Source organism: Sycon ciliatum, chromosome 5, assembly GCF_964019385.1.
Source record: "Sycon ciliatum chromosome 5, ocSycCili1.1, whole genome shotgun sequence".
Taxonomy (NCBI): domain Eukaryota; kingdom Metazoa; phylum Porifera; class Calcarea; order Leucosolenida; family Sycettidae; genus Sycon; species Sycon ciliatum.
This window is the reverse complement of record NC_088647.1, coordinates 9,559,657-9,578,439: the sequence shown is the minus strand read 5'-3', so window position 1 is coordinate 9,578,439 and position 18,783 is coordinate 9,559,657. Positions and strand designations below refer to the sequence as shown.

The following is an 18,783-nucleotide window of genomic DNA, read 5'->3' as shown; positions in this document are numbered from 1 at the left end:
CCCCTGCGTTTTTTTAGACATTGTGTTGGCATTCACCATGAATCTTGGAAGAATATATATGTGTAATATTGAAGTGATCCTTGAGGGTGGTCGCGTTCCTGGGGATCAGTGCGAGGAACTCAGTCTGGCTGAGTCTCACACGAGCTGTGAAATTTATTGCAAATTGCCACCTGCATGCTGGATTCCTGGTAGCAAATCAATTCCGATTTAGTTTGAAGGCAATACCCGTGAAACAATCATCGTGCATTGCGGTTCAGCCCAGTGTAGCACAGAAGCTTGGCACACTGATAAAATTGGTACAGGCCCAGACCTGATTCTACCTAACCTCCAGGGCCAATGCTGTCTATTTAAAACAGACCTCGTGTATTTCCTTGGCACGATGCATGCAACCACACTGGTAGGGAAAGAGGCCGCGGTTGCTGCTTATGATCCATTGTGATGGTATACAGGACTGTGTTACTGTATTTGGACGTGAAGTATGTATACATATATGTACAGTCCTGGCAAATGAAATCCGACCCCTGAGTGGTGCACTCACATCGCAAAGACCCAAGACGGGATGGTAAAACTACGAAACAGAGACCGCTAGGATGCGGACGCACCGCTAAGGGGTCGGATTTCAGTTGCCAGCACTGTAGCTCTGCTTCCTATGCCCCGATCTCTCATCTCCCAGCTGGGCGTGCTGTGTACTAGGAGGTACTGCTGTTGCTTCTTCCCTCTGACCCGGTTTGCCTCTCTTTCTTTTTCTTTTTCTCTTTCTCTCTCTCTCTCTCATGCCATGTGTGTAGATTGTAAGCATGCTCGTTGTGGGGATGGTTATGTGATGCGTGGAGCTGAGTCGTGTGATGGCGATGCCACGGTTGACATGAGATGTAGTGACTTTCCCGGATCTCGGTGAGTTCTTCTAAAAGCGGCACAGAACCAATGGTGCTCAGCACTGCACAGCGCTGTCACGCGGCTGCTCAAGGTGTTGCCTGTTTTTAAACCAATGTTATCTGAACTTCTATTGTTCCTGCTTCCATATTCAATCAAGAGCCTTTATGAGTTCAACGGTTGTGTTATCAATATTTAGAATTCAGTCACTCTGAGTAACATCATAGCCTTGGCCCTCTGTTTTGCCGGTGTACCAAGTGCACTACTGCCGGGTGACGAAGAACTGGGAGAGGGTGGGGTCAGCCTCGTAAACTATAGCCTAGGCTGTTCTTGCCGCGGTGCACTGTGCTTGGTGAAATTCTACCCCGTACGTCCTTTGGCACCCGGCAGTACTGTAAACTACCCCCCCCCCCCCCCCACCACCACCACCCCGTGGCATTGAAGGGTTTCACTCTTTCATTGTTTTTTTGTTGTTCTTTTGTCCTGTGCAGACCTGGCAAGATTTCGTGCAGTTCCCAATGCCGTCTTCTTGTCTCTGACTGCTTCAGTTCTGCCTCAAAACTGGTATGACTTGCGGACTACACTCTCATTTCTTTTTTCACACCTGGTTCATTCGACACTCCAGGAGCGTCTGTGTGAATTGCCACTCTATACCTTGCTGTACTATTTGGTTCCAATCCCCAGAACAAAACAGTGTTTCCCACATGCAATATCGTGGCATGGTTTGTGAATTCGCAGAGAGAATTAATCTTTGATCATCACAGTAGGTGCAAGGTGGAGGGATGGCAGTCCGTTGACTCGGAGAGTGGGGTCTTGATCAACCCACCCTGTGTATGAAATCACCACGGTTTGATGGGTACAGTCAACTTCTCTTGTAACGATTGCGGATATAACGACAATTCGCGAATAACGACAGAATGTCGATGCCCAAAGCAAAGTCCCATCTAACTGTAATACATATAATGAGACTTCGGGTATAGGGGCACTTCGCGAATAAGGACACTTTTCTGATGCCCCGCCGAGTGTCGTTATACGCAAAGCTGACTGCATGCATGTATTTGTACGTGTGTTCTGCATGGCTGGCAGGTACGTATAGCACCGTTGCAGCGCCCACGCAATGGCTACCTCGGCGGCCCTCACTCCGCTGATCGCCTGTGTCGGCACGAGGCTAAGAGACACGGCACACATGGCCTTTACCGAGCATTCCTCAACTCCATGAGCCGCTTGCTAGCGCATGCAGTGCCGGAGTTTTCGTTGGATCGGCCAGTAGTTAACATGAAAGTAAGTGATGCTTTTTACATGTAACGTTTGCCACGTGCAGCAAGAGTATACTTTGAAGTCAAAGCAATTGTGTAATACACGACCAAGTAACAAGGCCACACTGGAATGACTGGATCTCTCTCAGGAACTTACAAGCAGTTACAGAAGAATGATTGCACGAAGTGATCCAGAAGACTAGGTAGAAAAGAGCTCATACTAAACCGGACGTAAGACTTGGACTGAAGGCAAGACTGAACTGACAACAAGACTGAACTGAAGACAGACTGACTGAGAAATCGAAAGACGGATGTATATAAGAGCAAGAAGTCCAGTTACAGCTCTAGATAACGAACTATGAATGGCCGCTAAGGATTATGGCAGTTACGCAACATGGTCGCATTGTCTGGAAAGAAGAATACAGATACTAGAGAGGTTCCGGGGTACGATTTTCCGTGCCAAAATCCGTATGGGCGCTACGGATTTTTTCCAGGCGTGCTCCATACGATTTTTCGGCACGAGAATCCGTGTGGACTGGCTTTCATACGAACCATGCTTCGTATGGAGATTTTGCGTCATCGGGTGCAGAAAGATTTTTCGCGTACAAATTTGGTACGAGAAACATCGATTTTTCGCGGGAAGTTTTGATTTCGGTACAAATTTTCAAAATAAAAAGGCATAGCGCGGGAATGTGACGTGTTTGCGATCGTAGCCTAGGCAATGACGGCAAACACATAAGTTCCGTACCCCGGAACTTTTCACTGCTCGAAAACGACGTATAAAAAATCCGTAGAGCCTCCACGGACTTTGGCACGAAAAATCGTACTCCGGAACCTCCCTACTATCTAACGCAGCAGGAGTGGTAAAAGGTACCATTGTGAAAATCATATTGGTTTGTGTTGGGGGAAGTCTCTCTTCTTCACGTTGCTTTGCTAGCGAATCCCTTATTCTGTTTCCCGAGGGAGTCACTAAAACGACTTGTGTATCATATATTTTTCTATGTATATGACTGTACACCAGGGTGAGATGTTACTACGTTCATGGAGAACTCTTCTACAAGACACTGGAATACAATGGACGGCAGATGTTCTGTCGTTCAGTGGCCAGCGCCTGCCCTATCCAAGGTAGGTGTGTATTGCCGGCAATGCATCTCCAATGCTTTCAGTTTCAGGGCAGTATGCAAGCTATCGTTTTAAATTTGTCCAAAAACAAGTGTAGTGCTTGTTCTTCTCAGACAGCCTTCTATCTTCCGTTACCTGTGTGTTGTCAGACTCTGTGCTGGCCCCTTTGTGCGGTCGTTGTGCCCCTCCTTCTGTGACATGTGTGTGTGTTGGCAAGGATGAATAGCCTGAACCTAACTCCTAAGCGAGGGTACACATTGCTTGATCTTGCTTGTGCATTGTTAGATTACAGACACCTAACCACAAGTTGCACCAGCTCACGAAACATGGGGACAGAGATTCACTTTACTTGTTACGTTGGTATCAACACCAAAGAATCTGTGAAGACTGTATTCTGCTGACTGACGCTACACTGTAATGTCCATATACACATGTAACGACAGCGCGACAAACTCATATCAAACCGTGCATAACACGCTCGTGATAACACTTGAATAACACTGAACTAGACTAAGAAAGATGGATCCTAATATCCCTGCAAGATTGGGACGTTGTCCCGCTCTCAGAAGCCAGCGCTAGCCTAAGTCTACAATAGAGTAAGAGGTGAGAGCTGTCATGCATGCAGCGGAACAGCCAGTGAATAGAGAGTCCTGAGGGCTAAACCAACCATGAACAATACATAAAACCAGACACCATACATTATGAAACAAAGCTGGCTCCACAAGCTCAATGGTCTGTGAACTTTCAATTCCACATGCATCATGCAAAATAGCGTTTCATTTCTAGGTTCTGGTGCCACAATATATGCCTGCTTTGATGTGCGACTCGTTCGTACAACTTTTTTCTAAGTGATGTGCTCCGCGTTATGCAACCCATGACTTCTTTCTTTTGTGTGTGCTCTTTTCTTGTTGTCACTCAGGTTTGCATGGCTTGGGTTTAGCATGGGTGCTAGTCACAGCTACACCAGCCAATTCAGCAACCTGCGAGCGGTTGCGTCTGCTGCCACGGACAGCACGTGTAAGAACTGGAAGTCGATCAGCTCGCATCAATTTGCCTCGGCCGTACTGCTGACTGCATCGACATCGGATGCCGGAAATCTGGCAAGGCGACGCTGTCACGAGCGCCATCTTCTCCTCTGCTACTCTGTACCCAGTGTGTAGTCAGACTGAAACAAGGCCAGAGGGTCTTTGGACTCAAGTCACGGTCCAGACTTACACCATGCCAAGGAAGATGACCTTATAGACCAGCTGTTACCAATCCTGCCTGTTACAGAAGCTGCTTCCCTGTTTCTACAAATTAATGGTTCTCGCCAAGCACTGGAATCCTACCATTTGTGCACGGCACCTTGGATTAGTGAATTACACCTCGGGTTTACAAATGCAGTTACCGCAACCTGTTCATTGTGTTTCCCTGGCATCCCATCTGTTGCTGGAATCCATGAGTGAAGATGCAATAATGCCGGTGACAGAATGATGGTACTATACATGGTCACAACGTCTCGCCGTGACTCCGGACATCGCAAGGCACATGCCATGGTGTGATCAATTCATTGCTTGAAGCTATTGGACGTGGGATAAGTTAGTTCCTTGCCTCCAAGAAGATCAGACGGTCGAGAAAAATGCACCACAGAACATTGTATTGTACATACTGCTTGTTTTTTCTTGATGAGGATTGAGTCTACACACGATATGCCGAGTTGTTGAACTCTGAGTTATTCCGTGTGTGATGATATGTGTTGCCCGAAAAATTCAATACTAAGCTATACTACGTGCAACTATCATATCAAATGAATTGGCTATGGCTGAATTATTACCAAAGAGAATCCAACAAAATATTCTGCTGGAAATGTTTGCGAGCCCCCCGGGCTTTGCAACAATTTATCATTGCGATGGCTTGATAATCGATGACCGATACGCGATGTTGTTGGTCACTTTAGTTATATATTTTTATGCATTTCCTTACATCTGATTAAATTGGCCGAGATCTGTAACTATGAACTGAGTGTGTGTATGCTTGGCATGGGAGATTCCGAGTCGCTGGCGACTTTTGGTACACTGTGCTGCAGACCTCACAAGTTGCATGTCACTGACTAGAGTAGTACCAAGAGTATGAACTAAGCTCTCTGGGAGCTTATTTCACACTCTTGGTAGTATCGGTGTTGAGCGGATTACAACCTCCCCTCCGAAGTGCTGGGGGGGGGGGGGGGGGGGGGAGGGGAGAGCCTGGGACGGTTTGGACTTTGGAATGTATTTCACATGTACCCATGGCTGGTATGCGGTATGCAGTGATTCGATAACATCATTGTGATCATAAAGTTTGTGACTTGAAACTAACTACAGTACATACTGTGTTAGACTTTAGTTTATACAGGAGCCCGTAACCTCGCCGACCGGGTAGTGACGTCCTGGTTTCAAAAGTACATGAATATCCGTTTGACCAAGAGTACATCATAACTGTCATGAAACCCATTTTTCCTTGTACTCTTGCTTTGACTTATCACGGAGCTGATTGTTTTCATGGCAATCCCTTCGCCTTCGGGCTTCATGGCCCTGCCCCTGGTTTGTATCAACTAATCAAGTAAGCTAGCTAGCAAGGCGAGACTTACCAAGTAAAGAGTGGATGATCTTGCTTGCATAGCATGCAGCAGCATCTATAGCATGCGCCGTGAGTTGGATCATCCACTGTTTCTGCTCGTGCACGTGACCGACCGGCACGTGCACGAAACGTGTGTGCATTTTCGAATGTTCGAAAATCATGTTCTCTGTTTTTACTTTATCGATTCATTTCAGTATCTTTGTTGAACCAGCGTTTACCCCAGGGTTGCGTACTCTTGCTATTCCTTTTGAGTGTAGTTCCATCTGAAATAAGGCTGCTGGCAGGAAGGAAAGCAAAGTTGTTATCATGCACAACCCACTACCATCTCCGTCCCGTGCTATGTACGGGTTCGCTCTGTATATTCTATCTGCGGTCGTATTCGGTGAGATATCCGCTGGAAAGTGGCTGCTGTATTTTTCCTGGTGAAAAGATCTGGTTCGAAACTCTGCTTGTCTGTTGTCCTTGGAATATGGCTAGGGGTGTATCTGGTGTGGGCCTATGTTCCAAGTGATTGGCTGAGAAGCGTTGGGATAGTGTATTTTCCTCAGAAGTAAGTCAAATTGTTGTCTCGGGATAAACGTTTTCTTAGATTTTGAGTGATATTAATAAGTGATTTACATTCAACGCCACCTTCCTAGTGAATATGTAATCATGCTGGGTGTAAATCAGAGTAGCTCAAACCTCTTCGGAGGTGCAAACCTTTGCAGAAGAAGTAGTGGTCTAAATTGTTTCTCTTCTCTTCCATAATACTCTCTGGCATTGCTACAGATCCCATAATTATAGGATATTTGTATTAGGGCTGAGCCGGATAGCATTTTCTTCGGGTATCGGGTTCGGATAGTTTTCCACGGGTGGCACGGGTACTCGATCGGGTAATGTTTCCATGGTAACACCACGATGCACTCCTTTCCTTACACACTGGGTAGACATGCGGAGTATTTATGAGTTTGTACACGTGCACCGTACTTGATATCATCTGCGACTTCGGGTTTTCGGGTACTATTCTGTACCCGTCTACCCGAGGTCCTCACGGGTACCCGACTACCCGTGCACACCACTAATTTGTATGGTGCATACGAACTACATGTGTAGCAAGAAGGGCCCACGGGTGTGTGTGTGATCCCCGGTAGTCTAGTCGGTAGGGCACTGCCCCGGAAAGACGGGTGCTGGGTTCGAATTCCGCTCGTGGATCCTTCTTTTTGAACACATGTACAAGTGCATTTTGTTGTGCATTCTATCAAAGTGGCTTGGGTACTTCAAGTCTTCAGGTTTTGAACTTACAACTTACATGATTGTACAGTATGCAGTTCCGAAATGTCGGTGCATGCACATACTTTAGTTTAGGACGAACGTCAAGGGACCGATGATATTTTTTCACAATAACGGGAGTTCTTCTTATCCATATGTTTTACCCAGTGAATACACAGGGTTTTATCCAATACAGTTACGAATACTAGTTCTTCTTAGGCAAACATTTGTCTTATCAGTGTTCTTCCTAATGATGTTTCACTGTATACATGAACCTAAACGAATGTCGAATGTTGAGACACAGCTCAGTGAATTCTGCTGACTGCGTGGCGGGTCCTTGTGTGTTGTGTTCCTTACTGTGTTAGGTACTGGGCAGTGGCGGCTCCCATCTACTTTGCGTCCTTGTTCCTCTTTGTCCTGGCATTGTATGTTGGTTACTCACTGGTGCTAACACCACACCTATCCTCCATCAACACTATTCAAGGTCAGTCCGGGCGATACAATCCCCCTAGGTCTTTTGTTGCCACCTGTGCACCAATTCCGTGCTTGTCCAGTGACCCGCTACTTTAGGTATAGGCTTGAGACATGCTCTGGTGTGCACTTCAGCAGCACACTCTACTCGCTGCACTCTGTGTTGGGGACAAAACAAAACTGCCTGTGGTACCGTGAGTGTGCGACTTACGGATACTGTATGCATACAGTATTCGTCTGGATTGCAAAAGTGTGCAGCTTACGGCTAATTTGTGAGATAAACGTGCGTGACGTATTGTACGGGTATGTCCTATCTGTATCGTAATGGTGCTGTGTAGTTAGTTGTTGATGTGCTTCTCTGTCTATGCAGATAAGCACTCCAATCCTCCGCTCGAGTCTCCGTTCGGTGTTCGCCTCCGACGCAGTGACGGCGGTGCAGGACCTGGCGGTGAGGAGGAACCTGCGGCGATTCCTCACATTGGAGACATCCCGGTGCACCACGTCAATACACTCCTGTACAGGGAGAGGCTGTCTGCCAAGAGCTGAGCTATGTATTGTATCCCCTACTCCTCCTGTACAGGGAGAGGCTGTCTGCCAAGAGCTGAGCTATGTACTCTATCCCCTACTCCTCCTGTACAGGGAGAGAGACTGTCAGCTGAGACCTGAGCTGAGCTATGGACTGTATGTACTCCTGCAGGCCATGGCATGAGTGAGAGATATCACCTGGTGGATCATTGCAGGGGCAACAAAGACTTGACGTCCCATGATTTCTGGGCGAAAACGCAACCGACGAGTTCCACGGATCATCAACGTGTGAAACGTGTGTGCACACCACGCGGCGACTGGCAACATTCCTGTTGATCACCACTCGGCCTTGGTTGTGATGCCTTTCTGTATCCCAGTGGACATGCTGTGTGGATCTGGTGTATAGCAGACTGCAATATCCACACTGTCAAAGCAACGCCATCACGGATAAATTCTGGCTCAAGCATAGGGATACTGAAGGCTTCCGGCGATGAGCCAGCACTCCTAGACTATCTGAGCCCAAGACTGGACCCAGCAGTGTGGCTAGTGATTACACACTTGTTGCATCAGTGATCTGAGCCACTGGGATGATGCATCTGAATTTCCCCTGCCAGTGGAGCAGTTACTTCTCCTCGCTATAGCTGGGTGGAGCTGAAGAAGACTATCATAATTATTATTATTGAGAGAGAGAGAGAGAGAGAGAGAGAGAGAGAGAGAGAGAGAGAGAGAGAGAGAGAGAGAGAGAGAGAGAGAGAGAGAGAGAGAGAGAGAGAGAGAGAGAGAGAGAGAGAGAGAGAGAGAGAGAGAGAGAGAGAGAGAGAGAGAGAGAGAGAGAGAGAGAGAGAGAGAGAGAGAGAGCATAATTATGCACTTCCACTTGGTAACCAGAAGACATGGCTTTTGAAAGATATCAATGTAGAAAATGATCACACAATTTTTTAAAGGCAGAATGGAAGATACACAAACCGGTATAATAGCTATCACCCGCTTTGGATGACGAGAACAAAACAGCAATAATGGAAAATGCAAGTATACAAGATTGCAACAATGGTTAGGTATGTAGTGGTGATAGATTTCATGAGTGTTCTAAGTACAAGCTTGAGAGTACTACAGTGTGGTGTACATACACATACACGCCTATACCTACACACACACACACACAGACACACACACACGCACACACACACACACACACACACACACACACACACACACACACACACACACACACACACATACACACACACACACATGTAGTCTGTTTATGTACACTACTCAAGCTTGCACAAGGTAGGAGCTAGTACTAGTAGGTATGGAGAGGTATGTTCAAAAAACGAGAATGCCGGTTGGTATGTACACGGGTGCTTGCTCCAGGCAATGCGCAGCGTCATGCAAGAATATTTACAGGTGCATGTACAGAGTTATTTGGAGGGATCTTGACGGTGGTATGTAGTTGGGCATTTAGAAAATTGGCAGCTGCTTGATGAAGTCGTCCAGCTTGCTGCTGAAGAGCTGGCTTTCAATGGGCTCTTTGGGAAGTACGTTTGGGTTCTTGACGACATACTCCACGTATACCTGGGGTAAAAAACAACAATGCAAGCAATCTTCAGTCATACCGTATACGAGGTATCTGTGTTCAATGACCACCCCTGGTGGTGCATCACAAAACAATCAATGACCACCCCTGGTGCATGACAAAACAAAGTCATAAGAGAAGGGCATCCGCGATTTACAGCACACTCGCAAGAGTAAAGGAAATCCAGCCACGGACACAGCAGGTTTTAGCTCACCTTGGAGTAGAGGCTAAGCATGGTTTCGCGAATATTGCCCACACCCAGATCCGTGTTTAGGACAAACTTAAGTCCGCTCGGTGTTTCGTAAAAGTTGAGCTTGTATTTACTGGTGGAGTAGCTGCAGAACTCATCTTTCCTGCGGGGCGCACACACATGGGAGAGCAAAGACACGGCACGAACGATCATGGCACGGATGGGATGGGCAACACACACGCACAGGAATGCAGGAGGTGCCATTGGTCAACACATTGGCAGCCAGTGGACAATCTGAAATGGTAAGATGAGATTAGGAGATGGGGCTTATAGAGACCAGGATAAAGCCCACTTTCTGTGAGAGTAGTGGATTCTAGGGAGCTCCACACACATACTGGACGCGCTCCACTGCACGTTCTTGACTCGGGTTTGAAATTTGTTGAATGAACGGATTACAACCATGTACACTAGCAACTGGAAGTTGTTGTGAATTCTGTATCGACGATCCACTCGACAAAACCGCGGAAAGAGATCATGTACAAACGATACAACTCTTTGTGCCAAATCAGTAGTATGCATGCAGCAGACGCATGTGGCGTCAAGGAAGCATACACCTAATGCGTAAATTCTGGCGGAAGAATTAGACATTCCGGCTTGACGTCAGTGTGTTCGGAATTGGATTCCGCGGATTCCGACCGTGAAATCTGTGTCACCAAACGGTGTATGCATGGCGGGGAATTCTAGGAATGGTAGGAATCGTGTGTAATCGAACGTGCTCACTAAAACAACTCGATATTCCTCAGACAGTCTGAGTTGCAGCCACTAGTATCCTACAAGTGCTGACGTCCATACTGTTGTATTCTCTCGGCACAATTAAAGCGACGTGGACTCTGGCTAGCGCCAGACGCTACTATAGCAACGTCGTTTGCATAGCTTCGGGAGCAAAGGCTATGCTGTGCTGGTATCCTTTTCAGACCACAACCTATGTACAACTACAGCCCAGAACGTCATGTATACATGTACATTCTAGATGCAATGTGATCAGCACCAGACAAAGCACAGACTACACACCAGAGGCAATATTTTTAATGCAAGTCTCGTGAATCTGGGGGTTTCCTGACAAGCTTTCCACACGTATGTCTAGAGCGATCTTTCAAGTAATTGTGGTGCGTTATACAAAATTGAACTGCTATGAATTGACATTTATCGACAAACAATCAAATACAGCAAACTCACGCATCTCGCGGCGATATTCTGGAAATGAACGACTTCACTGAATATAGCATTCCGTACACTAACTTGTACTCCTGTGGGAAGTAGAATAGTAACCAAACTTACGCTAAATATTTTATTATGCACTGCCAAAAGTCTATTTCATTGTTTGCCTACCTCTTCACGAGACATGTTTGCATTTCTTCTCCTCTTCCATTCCGAATAGTATAAGCATGTGCCATCTCTATCAAAGATATACAGGTTGTATACGGTCATAATGCTGCTATCATCAAACAATATAAAGAAGTCCTCTACGAGTTTCTCAACGACTTGAGACTCAAGTCTTGTTTGCAGTTTGGGTCAGTTTGGATCACAGAAGCGCAAGACGTGTCTTTCACGTTTCAGCTTCAAAAAATTAATGTTGGAAGAGCACCCTCATAGATCATGCCAATCGAACGCTGTGTGCCGGTACTCCATAAACAGAGCAGAGTAACCCCTGGCAGGGAACAGAGCCCGGCCAGCGCCGTACATTTGTCACCAGGGAGTAAAACACCGTTTTTAAAATACTCCCTGCTTGCACGTGACTTCACACCTAGACCAGGAAGATAAAAGAAACAAAGCTTCTTCCCTAAGCTTTACTTCATAGCGACGTTCAGTTTTCAGACGGTTGCTACCTGCATGGGAAGATGAAGCGTCCTTCAACGTTCGTGTTTGTCAGAACCCAGTGAACACGTCTCTGGACTATAGCCTGGGTAAGGTGAAGTAATAACGTCTTTCTTCCTAGACAAATTTCCAATGAAAACTTGACGATAATTCTGTAATTGTTCCGTAATTGTTTCCCCATGCAGTTTGCTGGCCATGGCGTATTTAGCCGTCCTTCGCTCCGACACGGGTGTGCCGTTGTTCAGCCGGACGAAAGGTGAATTATCTCAGGTATGAGAGTATGAGTCCGTGTGCTTGTGAGCGTAGCCATGCGTTTCGCGTGAGTCGAGCAACCGTGACAGCATGATTATAGTTACTAATATTCTTGGGCGTTGACCGTGTTTTAGCGGGCACTGTTCAAAAGGGAATTATATTTTGTATGCTTCACAACCAGTAACACTATACCTGTGCGCATACCGGTATGTAGTCGAGGTAAAATGCAATGCAATGAATGCTTAAAGACTTTGTTATCATGTAAACGCTGCCACCAAGTGTAAGAAGCGAGCTACATTGGAAGTCTCTTTCGAACAGGGACTCGCCTGTTCGTGTTAGCACAGTGCTGCCTCTATGTTAGGCAAAGCAGCCACAGAAGAGATGTTTTACTCTACTAACTTAGTATGTTCCAGGGACGCAGCGTGAAGAATCCTTTGGTCACTCTTCAAGTTCCCGTAACGTAGAAGACGCCTGTTCTGCTCTAGATTCACGCAAAGAAATCACGGGGATGTGTACTGGGGATTTCCCTTTCCAAATTTGGCAGCTTTCTCGTTAATTTTTTTGATACGCGGCACATCTTTTTTTTTTTTTCCGTGTGCCGCCACGTAGAGAACCTCCTCCTCTGTATAGACCTTCCTCCTCCTTCCTATACCTCCGTTTTACTTTTAACTCCATTCTAAGATTCGCTTCCATGTATTTGGGCTTGGAGCCCATGTGTACTTGCGAATTCTAAGGGCATGTTCGATTGGTTAGGATCGGGATCGGGATCCAGATCTCAGATCCGTCGGATCCTTCAGAGTCAACTGGACACTTTTTTGAGCCTTGACTGTTGCCATGTGGACGAAGTAATAAAAAGTCGTACTCACAGCGCCAGTTGTACAAAAAGTCAGCAAGCTCTATCTCGATCCACGTGTGCGTACCACAATGTGTACAAAAACGAGTTTTACCCGCCATATACGCACAAAGGTCACATTTGGATCCGTTGGATCCGGTCAACCCTGCTCCCCGAGGTGGGTTGACCGGATCCAAATCCGAAGGATCCGGATCCGGATTCGACCAATCGAAAGGGTGCGAATCCAGTGGATCCGGTGGATCGGGATCCCGATCCTACCAAACGAACATGCCCAAATACTGTGTAGCAGGAAATTTTCGGACGGAATTTATTTTCGGACAATTTCGTACACGGCCTCTTTTATACTAAATTAAATCTGTACTAGAAATGTGTTCATGTCAAATTATGTACAGTCAACTTTGCGTATCTCTTAGCCTGTCACCAGGAAACCCTATATATAGGGTTTGACATAACGCTACACATAAAGACCCTATATATAGGGTTAGGACCCCTAAAGAAAGGGTTTGATCAGTCCTCACAACTGGGCACACAATACACACAGTTTCACTTGTTTTTTTTTGATATTTTCACTGCATTGCCATTGATGTTAGCAGGAGCGCTCCTACGACGTGCGCGAGTGTCGCCGCATTTGCTGCTTCCGACCCACGTGTGGATCAGCTGATGCAGAAACGGCAATGGCGGGAGCGGCAGCTGCGACAGCCGCTGTTGATGCTTCGCCTTCTTCTTCAGGAGCATCCGACGCTGCTGGAACATCGACATCATCATCCTGAGTCGACACCAGGTCGCCAGGAACATTCTCATCGCCCGAGTTCGTCTCCACTAACTCAAGTTGCTCTTCCTCCATCGTGAAAAATCAAACCCTAGATATAGGGTCTAGAAAATGTTACGACAGCGCTGCACTAAAACTAACCGTACTCGAAGAAAACAGCAACAAAATGATCACGGTCTTCAGCAAGAGAACCGTACGTACATTCTACGTATGTAGGCCCAGGCGTCTAGTTGCCATAGCAGCCAAGTAGGCTCTCAAGAGAGCTCAAGATAGAACGCGCGGCTGAAAACCCTATATATAGGGTTTGACAGGCTAAGAGATAACGACACTCAGCGGGGCATCAGAAAAGTGTCCTTATTCGCGAAGTGTCCTTACACCCGAAGTCTCATTATATGTATTACAGTTAGATGGGACTTTACTCTGGGCGTGCAAATCCTGTCGTTATTCACGAATTGTCGTTATATCCGCAGTCGTTATTAGCGAAGTTGACTGTATACTATACATGCGTACTGCATGCGAGCACGTGCATTTAGCATGCAGCACTGTACGAAAATATAATCCATACGAAAGGTCGAAATTCGGCTTTGTCCGAAAATATTCCCGTCCGAAAATTTCTGCTATACTGTACAGAAAAGATAATGTCATACATCTCCGCATAGAAATCTGGACCCAAAACTTGCAAAGCCGCAGACTCTAAGTGAAAAAAGACGCCTATTCTCTACGTGATTTCTCTATGTTTCATGTAGACCAGAACCTCTCAAGAATCGGGAATACTCGGGTGGGGTTGTTAATGATCGACGGGCTCCGGTAGAAACTACATGTACTTCTTTCGGTAGATGTACAAATAATCTACGCGACGCGAAGACAAACGTTTAATTAAAGCTATTGGCATTCAGACGAGGTAAGCAACAGCTCTCGGCCCTGTCAATAACGCAATTCCACCTCCACCACCACATGCGCTCTCTTTTTCTTTTTTCTTTTTTTTTTAGTGTTTATTTGAATTCGGATAGCTCAACAGTACAGAAGTACAACTACAAAGAGTACCGAATAGAAGGCCCCGAGAACGGGAAAACCAAAAAATAAAATAATAATACAGTCAAACCTCTTTAGGACGAACACCAAGATAACGGGAGTTCTTCTTATCCGTATGTTTACCCAGTGAATACACAGTGGTTTATCCAATGGAGTTACGAATTCTAGTTCTTCTTAAGCAAACATTGGTCTTATCAGTGTTCTTCCTAACGAGGTTTCACTGTAATTCCAAACAAGAGCCGATTTACTTGAAAAGGGCAGAAAGCCAGACATAGATCTATAGCGATTGATACTCATGTTATGAGTTGTTGAGCCGCGAGTAGCTCGGGTAGACGTACAGATGGGAAAGAGGGACTGCAAGCGAAACAGCCGGCTTAATCCAGTAACAGTGGAAAATGAATACACGGAACAAAAATACTGATCGATATTGGAAAGAGGAAACATTGAGGTGTTTCTGATACTGCAAAATGTCTAAGTTGTGGACCCGGACAAGCTTGGACAACACGAAAAGCTTATTTCACAAACTACAGATATTAATATGACCAATAGATAGAGAAGAATATGTAATGCAATGAGGGGAAGGTGTGAACTTGCTTGACGCACAAAGGGTTGGGCAAGAGGATTTAGATTTGATCTGACTTCACTCATTCCGCTGCTGCTGAGTTTGCAATGCTGTCTGACTTGAAACGCCACTCTCTTGCACGGACAGTGTCAGGCCAGAAGTCCTCTTGGAGAACAGCATCCTTATGCTGAATGGGTACCACCACATGTGCGAATGAAAGGCCAAAATACCTGCTTTCGGAAACGGAGCATTTTGATGACCCGTATTTCTTTGTTTCTGCACCACCGCGCGATGGATTGGGAGGAGCAATCGCTTTGGACATTTCCAAGGTATAATGCAAAACCTCGGACTCTTTGAGCTCCGGCTAGCCTGTCTGTTGGCTTGGGTTTGTCTTCGTAATAGGATGTGAGGGTGGTGGTGATTGGACCATAACCGTTGCACGCGGTGTTTGAACTTGAACTTTTGCGAGCATGCCGAGGTCCTGGCATGCTGGCTGCGGTACTGTACTACATGGTTGTTGGTGTATTAGATACGGTGGGCGTACTCGTAGGGTCCTCTCTAGAGACGTGTGTGTCATGTGTACGCATGCTTACCGCTGTAGAGGCAGGGCTAGGGACCATGTGGGATTTGTCAAGATTGCTCTCTTCCTGATACACACTTTGCGTACAACGATTGTTGCAGTCCTTCAACCGTACAACTTCTGCCTGAAGGGTCTTCACTTGAATCTCTAGATCAGAAATGGCTGACAATTTCTTCGACAAACATTGTATCTCGAACATAATTTTACCTAACTCCGAGCTTGCCGGAGATGAACTGGTGGACTGACCTGATAGATATGCATCACCGACACCATTTCTTCTCAGCAATGCCACCAGCTGGGGGCGTTTCAACCCGCTGTACCCTGATATGCCGTTCGTTTTCGCCAGTTCCTTCAGCTCTTCCACGGAAAGCACAGCCAAGTCAACCGTTGCTGCGGAAGACCGGTCCACGTGATCGGACTCCATGGTAGCCCTGTCACAACGAGTACTATAGCTGCCGACTTCGTCCCGGTTACCTACACAATTCCTGACGGGTTCGGGCGGAGCACTAACATTTGCCTTCAGTCTTCACCTCTGGCCGACCATCAAACAAGCAACACGACTCCAAGTTGTAGACAGTGACAAATCGTGTTCCTCCATACAGCGCTTTTTCGCCCTCGTCACTCATCAGTGAAGGTTTAGAACAACGAGTGGCTAGAACCAATTTGAAAGCACAGTTTTAAACACAGAATGAAATGAAGAAGCGCGATCCCGCACTTAAGAGGTAATAGACGCGCCAAGTGCTAACACACGGAGAAAAGGTGCAAAATTAACACTGCTACGTGCCATAAGAGTACTGCGGACATTATTGATTCTTGTGCAACACTTTCTAGCACTCCAGTACATACATGTGCATACAATCCTGTAGCATACTGAAAATAAGGGTGACAGTTCAAACTTAGCGCTCCAACACAGCACTGCGAGTAGTTCTGCGAGAGGCCCTGGGGCATTCACTCCGTACTGGGCTGTCGTCGCACAGCCGGGCGTCACACTGCTGCTGTGTCCATTGTACATGCACATGTACATGGTGTTGAAAACACACACATTAGTCATTACGTTACAGCCACGCTTGCGGACACTTGAGAGGCCCGAGGGGATTCACTCTGTCTGCTGCTTGGTCGTTGGTTCTAGTCATTGCTCATCGTTCTCTCTCCTCTCTTCCTCCAACTCTTTCGGCTGCTGCTTGGGCGGCGCAACATCCACTGTAGAGAAATAGGTAAGCAGCAGCTTTCGGCCGAAAGGCCGACGGCACTGGCGGAGGTTCTGGTGGTGGCAAGGGCATGGGTGATACTGATTCAGAAGCTCGTGTGACCTTCCTTTCTTCGTCATGTGACCTTCTTTTCTTTGTCATGTGACCTTCTTTTCTTTGTCATGTGACCGTCCTTTCTGTCATGTGACCTTCATGCCTGTGATGTGACCTTCATGCGTGTCGTGTGACCTTCCTTTCTTTGTCATGTGACCTTCTTGTTGGTTGTTTCCGGCTGTGTTGGTGGACGAGGGAATAGGTTTTTCGTGGTCGACCCCGCTTTGGCCGTTCGTCTTTGGCAATATCTAGTAGTATGTGAAGCGACACATGCTGTTTGATATGTGTGTTCAGATGTTGAAGCGTCCTACCAACGACTGTTACGTACTGGCTACCACAATTCCGGCACTCAAATTGCTACAGTCCATTCAGAAAAAGATGGACTTCTAGCTTTTGGCCATAAATGGGTCAAACTTTGAGTTTTTTTAGAATTTTTTTCTGCAATCCCCTATGGAATCCTCTTCCAATTATGTTTTTGAAGTTTTTTCGTCCAAAAAGCAAGCCATAACAAGAATAGAATTTCGGCCAGGTTTTGCCCCAACAGCACTGAATTGGGAAAAACCATAAAAATCCAGGCCGTTTGACCCCGCCTGCAAACGTGCACTGTGCGGTTCGAACCCCAGTTCAGGTACCCTTTTTGGACCCTTTTTCAAATTTCAAATTTCGCAGCACTGCACTGTGTACGATGAAATCACGAAAAATCGCCAAATACGGGAGCTCGCCAGAGCCAGAGCCCATCTTTTTATGAATGGACTGTAGACCAAATGACTTCTGAGATGGGATGGTAGGACATCCTACCTCAACACGATCGCATGCATGGTTGTAAACACGGGAATTGTTATAATGTTATAATTATAAAATGTGCCGCGAAGTAAGTTTTCATGAGTCTTGATAGCGCGACACATGTTCAGCTATCTGTTTCCTTTCCAGGGGAACTACGATGAACAGGGTAGGGGCATGCTAGCGAGTAGACTTAAATACTTATAGTAATACTTGCGCAGCTCTTTCTTGAATACATGGACAGAAGATTTCGAAGTCAATGTGGGTGGGAGACAATTCCATAAAAGGGAGGTTTTAATAAGAAAAGCAATTTGGATGTTGTCTGGGCTTTGGGGAGGATAATTTTATTGGGGCGTCTCTCATTATGGGAAATCATGAGACTTCTCAACAAGCATATCTGAGAAACGAAACAGTGTTGGTTTGCTGATGCTCGCAGGCGAACTTGAGGGAAGGATAGCTATTCCAGTGCTCTTGGAAGGTCTCGGTCTGTTCCACGGAAAAGTACGTAAACGAATCGTCGACGAAACGGACGTACAGCTGAAGCCACAGTGACTCGTCAATCAAGGACTCACAATATCCAACAAAGATATTGGCCAATACCGGACCAAGAGGAGAACCCATGGTCACACCGTCCACCTGTTGGTACATAACGTTATTGAATGAAAATTCCTCGGCCAATTTTGACAACCATGGTGATGTGGACGTAGATGTGTTTCTTTTCTTTCTACCACAAATGGTAGATTCTACCCGTTATTCGCAAGCCTCTTTGGATTAGCCAGCGCGCCATTGACTGCAGTGGGGCTCGTGTACTTTCGGCGGTTAGAGATGATTTCTTAATGTGCGCAAGCTCTACTACAGCCACTTCATTACATGAAAAACCTTACACATTCCATCTTCAAATCAAGTGGTCTCTTCGCTGCAAA

The 18,783-nt window shown here is 46.3% G+C and overlaps 4 protein-coding genes across 6 annotated transcripts in view; 3 read left to right on the top strand and 1 right to left on the bottom strand.

The window, feature by feature from the left end:
• Positions 1-5,248, top strand: part of LOC135817515 (uncharacterized) — a 48,409-nt gene extending 43,161 nt beyond the window's left edge. Inside the window, exons 11-15 of the mRNA XM_065330718.1 lie at positions 789-894; positions 1,365-1,437; positions 1,960-2,154; positions 3,151-3,254; positions 4,171-5,248. Coding sequence (XP_065186790.1) covers positions 789-894; positions 1,365-1,437; positions 1,960-2,154; positions 3,151-3,254; positions 4,171-4,411 — 719 coding nt within the window. The 3' untranslated portion in view covers positions 4,412-5,248. The remainder of the gene's footprint in view (positions 1-788; positions 895-1,364; positions 1,438-1,959; positions 2,155-3,150; positions 3,255-4,170) is intronic.
• A 794-nt stretch (positions 5,249-6,042) lies between these two features.
• Positions 6,043-8,905, top strand: LOC135817513 (phosphatidylinositol N-acetylglucosaminyltransferase subunit P-like). The gene is made up of 4 exons (XM_065330716.1): positions 6,043-6,228; positions 6,324-6,396; positions 7,460-7,578; positions 7,936-8,905. The coding sequence occupies exons 1-4, from the start codon at positions 6,153-6,155 to the stop codon at positions 8,109-8,111; spliced, it is 444 nt and encodes a 147-aa protein (XP_065186788.1). The 5' UTR covers positions 6,043-6,152; the 3' UTR covers positions 8,112-8,905.
• A 79-nt stretch (positions 8,906-8,984) lies between these two features.
• LOC135817514 (trafficking protein particle complex subunit 1-like) lies at positions 8,985-11,481 on the bottom strand. Its single transcript, XM_065330717.1, has 4 exons — positions 11,246-11,481; positions 11,093-11,163; positions 9,881-10,019; positions 8,985-9,665 (listed from the first exon to the last, which is right to left on the bottom strand). Exons 1-4 carry the CDS (start codon positions 11,342-11,344, stop codon positions 9,552-9,554), a joined length of 423 nt encoding a protein of 140 aa, XP_065186789.1. The 5' UTR covers positions 11,345-11,481; the 3' UTR covers positions 8,985-9,551.
• A 191-nt stretch (positions 11,482-11,672) lies between these two features.
• The window catches only part of LOC135817509 (protein fuzzy homolog), a 28,858-nt gene continuing 21,747 nt past the window's right edge, over positions 11,673-18,783 (top strand). For 2 of the 3 annotated variants that reach the window (XM_065330713.1, XM_065330711.1), the window contains exons 1-2: positions 11,673-11,820; positions 11,917-12,001. In XM_065330713.1, coding sequence (XP_065186785.1) covers positions 11,927-12,001 — 75 coding nt within the window. In that variant the 5' untranslated portion in view covers positions 11,673-11,820; positions 11,917-11,926. Of the gene's footprint in view, positions 11,826-11,916; positions 12,002-18,783 lie in introns of all 3 variants that reach the window. The other variant, XM_065330712.1, reaches the window with a different exon arrangement.

What these genes read in the sequence shown, in the direction of transcription:
- LOC135817514 (XM_065330717.1), bottom strand. Translation starts at nt 11,344, where the DNA reads ATGACCGTATACAACCTGTATATCTTTGATAGAGATGGCACATGCTTA. An exon ending in AGAATATCGCCGCGAGATGC is followed by an intron (nt 10,020 to 11,092) that starts GTGAGTTTGCTG and finishes TGCGCCCCGCAG; the next exon opens with GAAAGATGAGTTCTGCAGCT. An exon ending in TGCTTAGCCTCTACTCCAAG is followed by an intron (nt 9,666 to 9,880) that starts GTGAGCTAAAAC and finishes TTTTTACCCCAG; the next exon opens with GTATACGTGGAGTATGTCGT.
- LOC135817513 (XM_065330716.1), top strand. Translation starts at nt 6,153, where the DNA reads ATGCACAACCCACTACCATCTCCGTCCCGTGCTATGTACGGGTTCGCT. An exon ending in ATAGTGTATTTTCCTCAGAA is followed by an intron (nt 6,397 to 7,459) that starts GTAAGTCAAATT and finishes TTACTGTGTTAG; the next exon opens with GTACTGGGCAGTGGCGGCTC. An exon ending in CTCCATCAACACTATTCAAG is followed by an intron (nt 7,579 to 7,935) that starts GTCAGTCCGGGC and finishes CTGTCTATGCAG; the next exon opens with ATAAGCACTCCAATCCTCCG.